Genomic DNA, 13,574 nt, shown 5'->3' with positions numbered 1-13,574 from the left:
TGTAAACATGAATTCCCGTGCATAGATCCATATTTTCTAATTTGGGATTCAGTTCGATCATATTGACAATTTCGAAAACACATGAATCATTGGCGACATCGGCCCGTATTTACGAGGTAACGTCCCTTTCAGCTACCATGATAGGTGTGGCATCAATTGTGGCGGCTTCGCGATCAAGTGAAATCTTGATCTTTCAATGCAAGGTTTAAGTTATGGCCTCTATAGCGTGGATCAAGGGCCTTCCCAACAATAAGTTGAAGGACGAGCAAACACCTATCACTTGGCGGCTTATCTTCCTTTCCACTAGCCCAGTTTGCACCACTAGATTGACGTAGTTCTTTTCAAGGCCCATAAAGTGGGTAGTTTTCAAAGGAAGGACATTAACATTTGACCCGTCATCGACAAAGGGTCATGGGAATATGCTTGTTGCAGCATACCACTTCAATGTAGAGGGTCAAATTGTGTTATGTCCCGAAGGGAGGTAGATCATTATATGAGAAAGACGCAGCAGTAATGAACTTTGACTTGTTGTTAGCAATGGAAGTGACCATATCATCAGGAGTAGCATTGGGCGATACAGTCATGTTCATTAGATCTTATAGTAAAGCTTGACGATGCTCGAATGAACTCAAAATAAATTGCCAAATAGACACATCAGCCTTAATCTTTTGGAGTTGCTTTGTGAGGGAAGCCTCTTAGGTCGACCTTTCACCAAGAAGCTTGAGTAGCGTGGCTAGCCTTTTTAACACATTAAGGGCGCCCAGATCGTGTTATGTGGTTAGACTAAAGGGCGTCCTTCCTAACTTTCAAGATTTCATCTTTGGTGTGGGGAATAGGTGCAACTTTGGTAAGATAAACATCGTCTTCATCATCAGCCTAAATGCCATTAATCTCATTGGTGCTCCGAAGGATAAAATATGTGCATCCAATAGCAAATTTTCCGACTAGAATTCCATACCTCGGGCTTGGGAGTAAATGTGAAAAATCGACAAATATTTTGCCCCCGAACACCCCTGTTAGATGACATGGTCGAATAGGATGAGAGTAATCGATATTGTCTTCAACAAAGACTCCATTTGCATGATCTCCAAATGGATTGTTAACATTATTGGGCTTCACATTCAGGAACGGGAGTGTTCCATTCTCGATTATGTCATAGATTTCGTGCTTTAGTCGATAGCACCTTTCAGTATCGTGACCCTTCCCTTGATGAAAAATTACAGTAGGCATTCAGCTTGTACCATTTACCTTGTTGATTAGTAGGGGGTCCAGAGTTGGACCAATAGGTTTTAGCTTTCCTTGGGTCATCGGTCTTTGGAGAGAATAAGCATAGGTGCACCCAATAACAGTGAACACCCTAGGGGTTTGGCGCTGCAACCTCTTCGATTATCCTTCTAGGAGATTGATGGCTTCAATAAAATGGTTATTTTCAGGAGCTTTTGCTTTAGAAGAAAAGGCACCCTGATATCCCTTGGGCTTCTCATTTTCCGTCATTTTGACGTCATCCTCGATCTTCCTCCCAACCCTTATCAATTTTTTGACAGAGCAGAAATTTTGATATTTTTTAGCATCACGGTAGATGGGTAGTAGATTATTTACGAACTTATCCACCATTTCAATTTCATCAGGCTTTTTAGCCAACTTCATGCTTTCAGCGCACCATCTTGCGAGGAACTCGATAAATCCCAACTTATCGTTCTGCATCATGACTTTTAGCGTTCTCATGCTGGTTTGGATTTTAACATTATCAGCATAGTGCTTATATAATTCCACCGTGATGTCTTTGAATGTCGGGAAATTCTTTAGCTCGAAATTATAGAACCATGCCTTCGGATGTTCTCCGAGTGATTGAGCAAAAATGTGCGGGGGCAAATCAGCAGGCACCCCCTTCAACGACAAGTACTCCTTGTAAGCCTTAACATGGTGAATTAGGTCATCAGTTCCCTTAATATTATAGATGTCAGTCAACACAAAGTGAATACTCTCCCCATGAGAAAGCTTGAGTTGATCCTCTATTAACTTAAACCTTTTCTTAAGATCAGTTAGAGGTTAGGTGGATGATGAAGAAGCATCCCCAGTAAGCTTCGATTCCAAAGTTTCTAATCGAGCCATTGTAACACCCCCTTCTTGCCAGGCCAAGGTAATCGTGAGATGTCACCATCTCGATTTTCCAAGGCAGTGAATCAAAACTTTATTTAAGAAAAACTTTATATAAATAACATGTTTAATGAATTACAAATGAATAAATGAATAAAAAATGTGAATTATACATTATCTAACTCAACTAATGTCTATGTCATCTACCATAGGACAATGCAACTCAACTCCGTGTCCGTAGCGCGGCTCGAATCCCGATCAATGTCACTAAGCTCAACCTGTACTCAAACTCCTCCCCATATGGCCGGAAATATCATATGGTTCATCACAGGCAACCCTAATTAAAGTAGAAGACAGTTACACACAACCAACACACATCAGTTACAATAATACAAATGCTCACGGCATAACATGTAGACAAAACTATATAATACATCTATGAAGTACACAATCAGAAGTCGCCATCCACCACACACCACCTTCATATATATAACCTGATGATGGCATCATAACAACGCCACAAAACAGGCGGATCGCAGCCCGTAGAATAGGTACTCGGGACACGCCCGTGGTACCGAGCTCGGGCGCTAACCGGACCCCTACCAGATGTCGTGACACCACACGAGTCCCTCCATACTCAAGCCATTAACGTGAACGTCCCTCTTGGAGAGGGAAACTCCAAGAGGTGACCCTAGCATAAGACGGTCTCCCTAACTATCTTACGTCTTCTTAATAACCACGCAACACAACCACAACTTCTCCAACCACCACAATCACATGTACACTCACACAATATGCCGAGTATAATACTTTCACATGAATGATCCTACCTTAAGCAAACTTTGCAAGCGACTCGAGACAACCAAAAATCCATCTCATAAAACTGTCTCATCCTACATAATTACCATCACCACATATCCTATACTCTTATACTATATAAAACCCCTTATTATTATCTTTGATTACCCATAATACTAATTATAACTATTAATTATTGCTACCCATAATAATCCCCAAAAGTTAGGGTTTGCTAAAAGGAAATAGAAAAGATGAGATTTCGACTTACAAAGGGTATATCGGGAAAAGGTAGAAGAAAGGAAGCATCATCTTCAAATCCAAGCTCAATATCCATGGCAGGGTGTTTGGGAATCTTCTAGAGAGAAGGGATAGGATTTGGAGGCTTAGAGATAGATAAAGAGAGGAGAATAATTTTAGGGTTAACGGATTCTAATATCGAGCATAGTTTATATGTCCCCCTAACACGCTGCACTCGGTCGAGTGTGTCCGTACACTCAGCCGAGTGCTACTCACTCTATCGAGTACTGCCCGTACTCGGCCGAGTGCCACTTACTTGGTCCACTTCACTGCCCACTTAGTCCACTACACACCCACTCGGTTTCGTATAGGTCACACTCGGTCTAGGGTGTCCCTCCTTACTCATGATTATCACTCTTATAAAGCCTAAGGGTCCACTCTCTATTCCTCAAAGCGTCATATAAGAGTCTCGAAAGATCCGGATATTACAATCTTCCCTCCTTAAAATGAACTTCGTCCCCGAAGTTCGCCTCACTCTTTCCTTTAACAACCACTTAATCCAAAGTCGAACACTCTCTTATCATCTCCTCTACTACAAGATTCGTCAAAGTCCTTACCATCATCATCACTATCATTATTCTAACATCATTCTCCTCACTCTCACCATACTCTACTCTCGCGTACCTTTTTCCATACACACTCTCTTATACTCATCACACTCATCCCAAAGTGCTTTTGTTCAACTCGCATGACTTCCTCACACTCCATATTCCGTACTTTCTTTCCTTAATCTTTCAAGGTATTACATCCACTCCCCCTAAAAGAGAACTTTGTCCCGAAGTTCAAACGTCTAAGCATCATACTACTATCATAAGTAACTCAAGATTGATATCCACAAACAACTGAAATTCGGGTTCACCACTCTCTTCTTACTTATAGAGAATCCTTTAATTAGGCCTCATATACTCACAACATCACTAGATCCATATTCGTACCTCAAGTCCTCTTTATACCCTCATATTAACTAGAGCAACCCCATGGTTCCCACGACGGTTTCTGAAGGCATGTTATAGATTTTAGGTCCTCATGGTTATACATACGTATCTATATACACGATATCACTCAAACATCACTACGTTCATGCATACACATCATCCATCACATTGTTACTCATGCTTTTATGCATTCATGTTCATTCATCATGAATATTTTCATTCGTAAGAACTACAAGACTCCGATCATGCATTTAATCATCACTAAATGACACGTAAAATGGCAAACATCACGTAATGTAAACATCGTTATCGTGTCACACGAGACATTGCCATCATTAGTAAGCATGCTTCTCTCCAAGATATTTTATACATTTTATGTTATCAAAATTACTCATGCGAATTACTATTTGTCATTTAAATCCACACAACATGGCAAACATCAAGTACTACGGACCATATGACGACAATTCATGAGAACGTCAATCATATAGTAGATCTCTAATCACCCAAGCACAAAGTAACCAACACAAACAACAAAACAAGACATATACTCAATACTAGATAGGGTATTGGCAACATGCGGGTCATGAGCAGAAAGCTACTTAGGCGAGCAGGTGGCACTCGGTCGAGTCCAGTGGGAACTCAGTCGAGTGTCACTAGGTCTGAATGTTTTTGGCTCCAAAATCGATTCTAACACATTATAATTATACCATCCCTACATAAATTCTTCCAAGGGTGATTAGCACACCATCTAACAAGCTAATTTTAAACAATATCTTGGCTTTAAGGCCATGGTTACAACATATATTAAAATATCTCAGTTATACAACCGACACAAATGTTAAACATAGTTCGACTCATAAAACGCTAAAACTAACGGTGAGACTCTCTTTTTGTGAAAAAATCTTGACAATCGGCCCAAAACCTCATCACCGCTACAATCCTCCTTTTCCGCCATGGCTTGCTCTTCTTCTTCCCTCTCATCGGCCTCTTCTCCATCATCGTCATCATTATCATTATCCTCATCATCATCCTCCTCACCTTACTCCGTGCCTCGCATTGCGGCCCCGAAGGTGCCTGCTCCACTTCCATCTCCTTGAGAGGCATTGCCAAAGAAATTGGTTCCTCTCGAATATTGAGGTCCCATCCATGCACGGATCAAGAAAATATCCATAGCCATGAGGGATCATGGTTCCCTTATCCGATAGGTTCATACTATAAGCGTTAAATACACCCGAATCATCTCCCGGTCCGGTCCAATAACTTGGGTTGTGGGGAGGGCTCACATCTTATCTCATTACCGCTTCATGGGCACTTCTCAACACAAGGTCATTGTTCAAGCGGTAGGTGAGGTCCGCCATGTAGAAGCTAGAGTCAAAGGTGGACGGGTATTGGGTATACCCATCGGTGTGATGTGGAGGAGGCACATGCATAGAATAAAGAGGTGGTACATGCGTAGAGAAAGACAGTGCTAGCATGGTCGGGTGTGGATAAGGGAAATTCTAACACGCATGTTTCTTTTCAAAAAAACATTTTACATTTTTAAAGAGACACCACTAAATTTTTAAATGGAATTTAGAAAACCAATTTTAGATATTTCAGATTCGTGTGAGATTACGTGTTAGGAAGTTTAATAATTTCATTAAAAAAACACTCAACCCCGCCCGTTGCAATAACGGCCTCTACTAATAAAAAATGATAGCTATTTTGGTTATGAGTACATGTGAGAAATGAAACTTTTGTGTTAATTCTTAACATGTGAATTGAGTTTATAAGTCGATTTAATGTAAACAAACTTGTCAAGTTAATTTAGCATGTGAGTTCATTCGAAATAAAAATGCAAACAAAGAAAGGGATAGAAACTCTTACGCTTAGCATAAGATAGAATAGCAAACATTAGAGGTTAGTGCATAAATCAAATAGAAAACAACCTACGACACTTGACATGGTACACGGCCTTAGGCCTCAAAAAATATGCCATTGAGGGACGGCTTACGGCCTAAACACAACCTTGGGTCGTTCCTCGTATTGCATACACATCGCTTAATTTTGTAGAATTAGATATTGAATCGAATCTAATTAAACAAAACCAAGGTTTTAGAAAATTCATTTAACTCGGAAACAAAATGAATTAAAACTAACTAATTCTAAGTTAGCCAAATTATTTTATAAAGCATGTTAGAACAAAAAAAAGAATAGCAAACTAAATACGATCTATTAATTAAATCGAATTCAAAATGCTAGTAAATTAATAACGACCTGTATTTATAAAAATAGGATCGTTAAAAATTGAAGCTAAAAAGACCAAAAAAAAGGAGACGAGAAAGTCGTGCCATCTACACGGTTCTCGAGGCATGACTTGAGTCAAAAAATGTCCATTTTAGTCATCGAGTGTAAACGGAAGAATGATAAGTACGCAGTTCCGTACTAGCGAGAAATTAGTGAAAGAAGAGATGGATTCAATTAGAATTAGAGAAGTTGTAAATATCATTTACATATTAACTAGTTCATTTTATGTCCTAAAATGTCTAATGAATTTGGGAGTTAAAAAATTAGAATAAATCGTTGATTTAAACATGTTATTTCGCAAGTCTTGCCTTTAAAATCATGTCACGATTATAGTCAATAAAAATCGAAAAAGGGGAGTCAAGGACCGAGTAAAAACGTGACCTGCAAGAGCATAAAAAGACCGTTTCACGAATCGAAATAAACTCATCTTTATCAATTGCCGTCTTCCGACACAAGGATATGTAAACGAGCAAGGCATATAGATCACTTTAGACGAATTACGCCTTTTAAACTCAAGTCAACAAGGGTGCCGGAATGGTACTTTAACTCATACTCATACTATACTTAGTTTCATTTAGTTAGTGTAAGACGATCTTTTTTTTTTTTTTTTTTTTTTTTTTGGGAAAATGTAAGCTTTCTCATTAAAGATCATAAATCTCCAAATACAAACCAATTAGAAGGCATAGTGATACTAACTTCCTTCATAACTTCACAAATGAATCTAGCCAATTCTTAACACTTATCGATTGACACTTTGACTGAAATTTCTTAACTCTATTACAAACATCAACCTGAACATATTTAACAAGCTGTTCAGGACGCAACACAGCCTGATCCACTCTACACTTGTTTCTAGCCATCCACAAGTGTTAAATCAACCCTGCCAAGATAACCCCAATAATTTGCTTCTTACTAAGACTCCTGTAGCATTTATGACACCACCAACTAATGCACTCTTCATCTGGTAGTAGCTCAGCACACCAATCAGAAATCATACTACAGCATCTCCTACTGTACTCACATTTGAAAAAAAGATGAGCATGATTTTCCTGCTGCAGTCCACACAAGTAACACAAATTCGTCTGAATAATCTGCATGTTCATCAATCTATCTTGAGTAAGCAGTCTGTTATGCCCCCATTAACCAACTGATAAACCCATGTTTGGGAACAACCCAGTTATTAAGAATCCAGGGGTACCACTCACACACAGTATCCTGATTTTGTAACCATTTATAACCTAAAGCAGTATAATAAGGTGCTAACACTCCTGAACCAGGCATTAAAAGATCCTTGAAAATGGATTTGGTCTGACAGATCTTTCTCCATGCCCAACTCGAGTTTGAAGTTGGTTCATAATCCTTCCAATTCCTGTCTTTTATATAAATTGCGTGCACCCACTTCACCCACAAGTGATCAGCTTTAGTCTCAATCCACCATACATACTTTGCCACAGCTGCCATATTCCAAATCATCAAATTATGCAACCCACACCCTCCCTGTCTCTTAGGCCTACACACACGGTCCCAAGCAACTAAGGCTGGGCTAGCACTATCTGTTTGCCCATGCCAGAGGTACTCTCTACATATGGACTCAATTTTCTTCAGAACAGTTTTAGGTAGGATGAAAATACGAGCCCAATAGTTATGAAGAGTACTAAGAACAGCCCTAATCATAACTAACCTGCCAGCATATGAAAGATGTCTAGCCCCCATACCTCTTATCATGTCCACTACATTATCAACCAGCCTAGAACAATCCAGGACAGACAGCCTCTTTGGTGAAACAGTCACCCCCAGATACTTGAAGGGAACAGAACCCAACTTCATGCCAGTAGCCCTTCCAATCTCATTCACCAGCCAGTCATCCATACCATTGCAATAATAGTTGGATTTCCCCTTATTCATTCTTAAGCCTGATGCCTTGGAAAAGAAATTAAAAGCTTGTAGCAACAACTCTATTGAGGCCCTTTCTCCTTTACAAAACAATATCAAATCATCTTCAAAGCAGAGGTGTGATAGCTCAATTCTTTTGCAAAGAGGGTGAAATCGGAACTTTGAGTGCCTCTGGGTTACCATCAAAGTTCTACTCAGATATTCTAGGCATAATGTAAAGATCAAGGGGGATAAGGGGTCTCCCTGCCTCAATCCACGCTTGCCTGGGAAGAAACCAAACACCTCCCCATTTAATGCAATAGAAAGATGGGGTGGTGATGCAATTCATAAGCAGAGTAACCATATGCTGAGGGAAATTAAGTGCTCTCAACATTTCCTCCAGAAATACCCACTTAATAGTATCATACGCCTTTTGGAGATCTAACTTCATCAACATTCTGGGTGAGCAACTTTTCCTCTTGTATAACCTGATGATGTCCTGACAAATGAGTATATTCCCCACAATATCTCTCCCCTTAACAAAAGCACTCTGAGAAGGATTGACAATATCTGGAAGCACTCTACTCAGTCTGTTACAGATCACTTTAGAAACACACTTATAAATAGTATTACAGCAGGCTATAGGCCTAAACTGTAATACTGAATCAGGGATCTCCACTTTAGGCAGCAAGGTAAGAATCGTATTATTGCATTGCCTAAGTAGCTGCCCAGACCTAAATACATTCTGTACTGCTGCTATAATCTCCTGTCCCACAATGGGCCAGCAGTCTTTGAAGAACTGACTGTTGTACCCATCTGGACCAGGGGCCTTAGTCCCTGGAATAGAAAAAATAGCACTCCTAATCTCCTCCCCAGTTACAGGCTCCATCAAAACCTCACAGTGATGAAGAGAAAGACAAGCCCCTGACTGGACTATCTTCTTGTTCACATGAGACACTGGCAAGGAAGTGCCCAACAGAGAGACATAATACTCCTCAAAGGCCTGCTTAATCTCCTCACTTTTAGAGCACATCCTGCCCCACATGTCCTTCACCTGAAACACTTTGTTTTTCCTTCTTCTCTTCTTAATACTAGCATGGAAAAAAGCTGAGTTGTCATCACCATCTAGTGCCCATGAAATCTTAGCTTTCTGTTGCAGGTACTCAGTTCTAGCCTGTTGCAGCAATCTAACCTCCTTAGCACAATCCTTCTCAGCCTGGCACACCCTCACATTGAGTGGATCATCTCTGAGCAAGGTTTGATAGTGCTCCAAAGACAACTCAGCAACACGAGTAAGGTTCTCAATGTCACTAAACTGATCTTTGTTCAGTGCCTTCAAATCTTTTTTCAACCTCTTGAGTTTTGTCACCACTTTAAACATGGCATTGCCCCTAACTTCAGGTCCCCAACTATGTTGTATAGTTTCCAGAAAGTCAGGTGCCCTTGCCCACATATTGAAATATTTAAATGGAAGCTTCCTATGATGAAAGGTCTCCTCTAAATTAATCAAGCAAGGGCAGTGATCAAACAACCCTTCAGGAAGGAAGTTTGCATAGCTGCCAGGGAAGCTATTTAACCAATCTTCATTAATGAACACCCTATCAATCCTGCTATACACCTTTTCCCTAGCTTCATGTTTGTTTGTCCAAGTATAAAAGGACCCACACCCTTTAATCTCAGCCAAATCACAATCCTCCACCAACTGTTTAAGAGGTCTAATGTCAGCCAAGTTAACTGGTGCCCCTCCAATTCTTTCATCAATTGCCATCACAGCATTGAAATCCCCATACATAATCCAGGGCCCCCTAATGCTCTGATGATACTTTCTAAGCCGTTGCCAAAGCCCTTCCCTCTCAGCAGGTTTATTCAGGCCATAAATCATAGTTAACCAGAAAGAAATGTTCCTTCCCCTATCAAGTATCTGGGCATGTATACATTGATCAGTAATCTCCTGAATAGACACCATAAACATTCCAGGATCCCATATCAGCCAGACCCTACCACCTTTGTGACAGCTAGAATTAGTGCAAACAGACCAATCCTCACATAAACTACTCCTAACTTTATTCCAGTTTAAAGACTTAACCTTAGTTTCTAATAACCCAAATAACCCTACTTTATTGTGGTTGAGAAACCATTTTATTTCATTCTGCTTACTAGTCTTATTCATACCTCGGACATTCCAAAACCCCAAGTTACCCATTGTCAGTATGATGATGACTAGACTCACCTTTCTCAGACAAAACCTTTTCAATCAATCCTGCTTTAGACTTTTGGAGAGACATAGTAAGGGATTCCATGAAAGACAACCCTCCAGGAGTAAACAACCTCCTTTCACCACTATCTACCCTCATCAGTCTAGTCAGCATCCTCCTAGGCATATAAGGCTCAGTAACAGGACCCTTAGACAACACCACAGGAGGAGCCCTCTGAACCACAGGAGTAACCACTGGAGTGACACTTGGTGCCACAATTTTTGGTGGAGTAACTTTCTGTGGACCAGCCTGGTTCTTCTGAGGCTGAGGAGCCTTACTCTTTTTTGCCCCCATCTGAGGCTGTTTCTGCTAAGCAGGTGCCTTTGGTCTCCATACCCTTCGAGTTCCAGCAGCCACTTCCCCCTTCCTGCATATATCAGTTGTATGTCCCATTCCATGACAAACAGTGCAGGTGGAGGGAAGCCAGTCATAAACCAACCTAGCTGACTGAACCCTACCCACTTCATCAATGAAGGACAACTCAGAGGGAAACTGTTGACCAATTTGTACTTCAATCATAACCCTAGCATACCCCAGAAAAGCCCTGGTAGCAGTAGCATCATCACACTTCACAAATTGTCCCACAGCTCCACTTAACTTCTTCAAACAGTCAATACCCCAAAACTTTAAGTCTAAACCATAGATTTTCATCCAAATTAGAACCCTAGATACATCATGTTTAAGCAATTCTGCATCAGGAGTCCATTCCTTAATTATGACAGGCTTATTGTCAAAGATGAGGTGACCATTTTTCAGAACAGTTTGTTGCTGATCCTTTGTCTTAAACCGAATAAAACAATGAAATAATGCAAAAAAAAAACATAAATAAAAGGGAGAAGGAGGGAGATAATATATACACCCTCAACCTACATGTATCATTGACAAACTCTTGTGTCGTAATCGATAGTAGATCTTGTCTCGAGGGGCCATCGCCGACGAATACAAATTGCTTTTCAAACATGTTTTTCAAACTCGAACACTGTTTTTCAAACTTGAATTGTGACTTCGTTTCTCAACGAAAATTTGATTTGAAATATGTTCTGGAATCGTGGAAGGGTGTATATTTGAAATATGTAAACACACAGGGATCTTTTTAGGTGTAGGGGCATGAAAACCGTGGCCAAACAGGGCCTAATCACACTGGAAACAACACAAAAATAGAGCGATTTCAGCTCTGTTTTTCGTACCAGTTATGAGAGATTTTGAGGCTTTTATGAGGGTGGTTGATGGTATATTGTGGGGGTAATTTTAGGGTATGGATTTGTGGGCTAACCTCATTTATTTCGCTTGCTAAGGGTCTCGAAATGAAGAAGAAATTGGGGTATATATAGGAGAGGAGGAGTAAGGTTTACTCGGTTGAAAAATGGAGTTATTTTGGAGGCTTTGAAGGTTTTAGAAGGTAGGTTACTTGGGTAAGGGTGTAATGGAAATATCTAAGCTTGAGAGAAATGGGTTTGAGACGGGTTGAGGCCTCGAAATGGGTTGTGAAACACGCGAAAAACAGAGGAGAGGAGAGCTCAGTATTGGGCTGCATCTTCGTGTGTTTTCCATGGGATTGGACATAGATTTGCATTGTTATAGGGCTTGGTTTGAGAGCTTGATACATGGTCTAGGTGAGGTGAGTGAGGTGGGCTAGGTGGGAGTCGAAATGGAGGTGTTTGGGACGGGTTTTAGGGCGGCTAAAGTAAGGGATACGGGTTTGGTGTTGGGTTGAGTTGAGTTGGACGAGATTTGGTTGGGTTTAGGGGGGTGTTGGTTGGGCTTTGAGGAGACTCGAACATGGGTGGAATGGGTAGGAGATGGGTCAAAATTTGCATCGAAATTCGAGTCCAATTCGAGATTAAATCAAGCTCAAAAATCGAGCTAGAAATCGCGTATAAAACCGTTTTAAAATCGAGTTTTTCAAATACGATTTATAAAACAAATAAATTAAATTCATAATGATTTATCAAAACAAATTAAATAAATCCACATAAAATTTTTACTTCATTTTAAATAAAATAAACTTCAAAAATAAACTCAAATTAAAACAATGAAATGAATTTATTTGGAAAAAACGAACATTAATTTAAATTTCATTTAAATCAAAAATATCCATCGACGACGCCGATTCTACATCGTAAAACGGGCTACAAATAGTGTCAATGCCAACTGAAAAATACATGTCATCCTATCATCATCGGGTATTTGACGGGATTTCTATAAATGCTAATACCAACAGATACGGGTATCTATAGAGTCCCCACTTTGACTGAGGCTTGGACAAGGTGCTAGTCAAAGTATGCCCAAGTCACTCTCGACCTGAGGATTCCGCGGGTCATTTATAGTCCATTAGACTTGCGTATATAAGCTCCCCAGCCATAAAAAGAGATCATACCTAAAGCTTCATTGGGGATTAACCTTTGTTCTTGTTGATTGAATCATCGTTGCTCAACGACCCGTCATTTCGAATAAAAGGGTGGGTTGAGTCATATCCTTAGGTGCCTACGTATTCGTTGTGACGGAATCAAACCCGTATTGTAGTTCGACAACTTTGCAAGTATGTGAGTGATCCGTCATATGTACTCGAGGTGGAGAATATCGAGTTAGATGAGGCTCTAACTTATGCAGAGGTCCTAAGGAGATCTTGGATCGCAAGGTACGCAAGACAAGGAATGGTGAAACCGTATTTCATAAGGTTTTATGGTCTAATCACAACGTAGAAGAAGCCACTTAGGAACTGGAGGATGCTATGAGAGAGCACTACCCACACCTTTTTTATCAGATATGTTTGGTTACAGGGACGTAACCATTGCCTTTTAAGGGGGGTAGGAGATGGTCGCATGCTTGTTTTGGGTTAGTTTGAGGTCGAGATGGTGGTGTTGTTAGTATCTTTGAGCTATAGTTGGGTTCTTTTGTTGGTCATAGTTGGTGTTGTTAGTACCTTCGAGTAGTTGGTGTTGCTTCTATTTTGGGTATGGTATGAACTTCGGGGACGAAGTTCGTTTTAACGGGGGAAGACTGTAATACCACGGTTTTCTGGTCCTTTGTG

General features: G+C 40.3%; 1 protein-coding gene across 1 annotated transcript; it reads right to left on the bottom strand.

The window, feature by feature from the left end:
• Nucleotides 1–10,852: 10,852 nt before the first annotated feature.
• LOC141601988 (uncharacterized) lies at nt 10,853–11,473 on the bottom strand. The gene is made up of 2 exons (XM_074422296.1): nt 11,414–11,473; nt 10,853–11,323 (listed from the first exon to the last, which is right to left on the bottom strand). The coding sequence occupies exons 1-2, from the start codon at nt 11,471–11,473 to the stop codon at nt 10,853–10,855; spliced, it is 531 nt and encodes a 176-aa protein (XP_074278397.1).
• Between the last annotated feature and the right edge of the window lie 2,101 nt (nt 11,474–13,574).

The sequence above is a fragment of the Silene latifolia genome, chromosome 9 (assembly GCF_048544455.1).
Source record: "Silene latifolia isolate original U9 population chromosome 9, ASM4854445v1, whole genome shotgun sequence".
Classification (NCBI taxonomy): Eukaryota; Viridiplantae; Streptophyta; class Magnoliopsida; order Caryophyllales; family Caryophyllaceae; genus Silene; species Silene latifolia.
This window is presented reverse-complemented; position numbering and strand designations above follow the sequence as displayed.

Coding starts and splice junctions, on each gene's coding strand:
- LOC141601988 (XM_074422296.1), bottom strand. CDS start 11,473: ATGGCCCCTCGAGACAAGATCTACTATCGATTACGACACAAGAGTTTG. Junction 11,324..11,413: donor AGAGTTTGTCAATGATACAT/GTAGGTTGAGGG, acceptor ATTCGGTTTAAG/ACAAAGGATCAGCAACAAAC.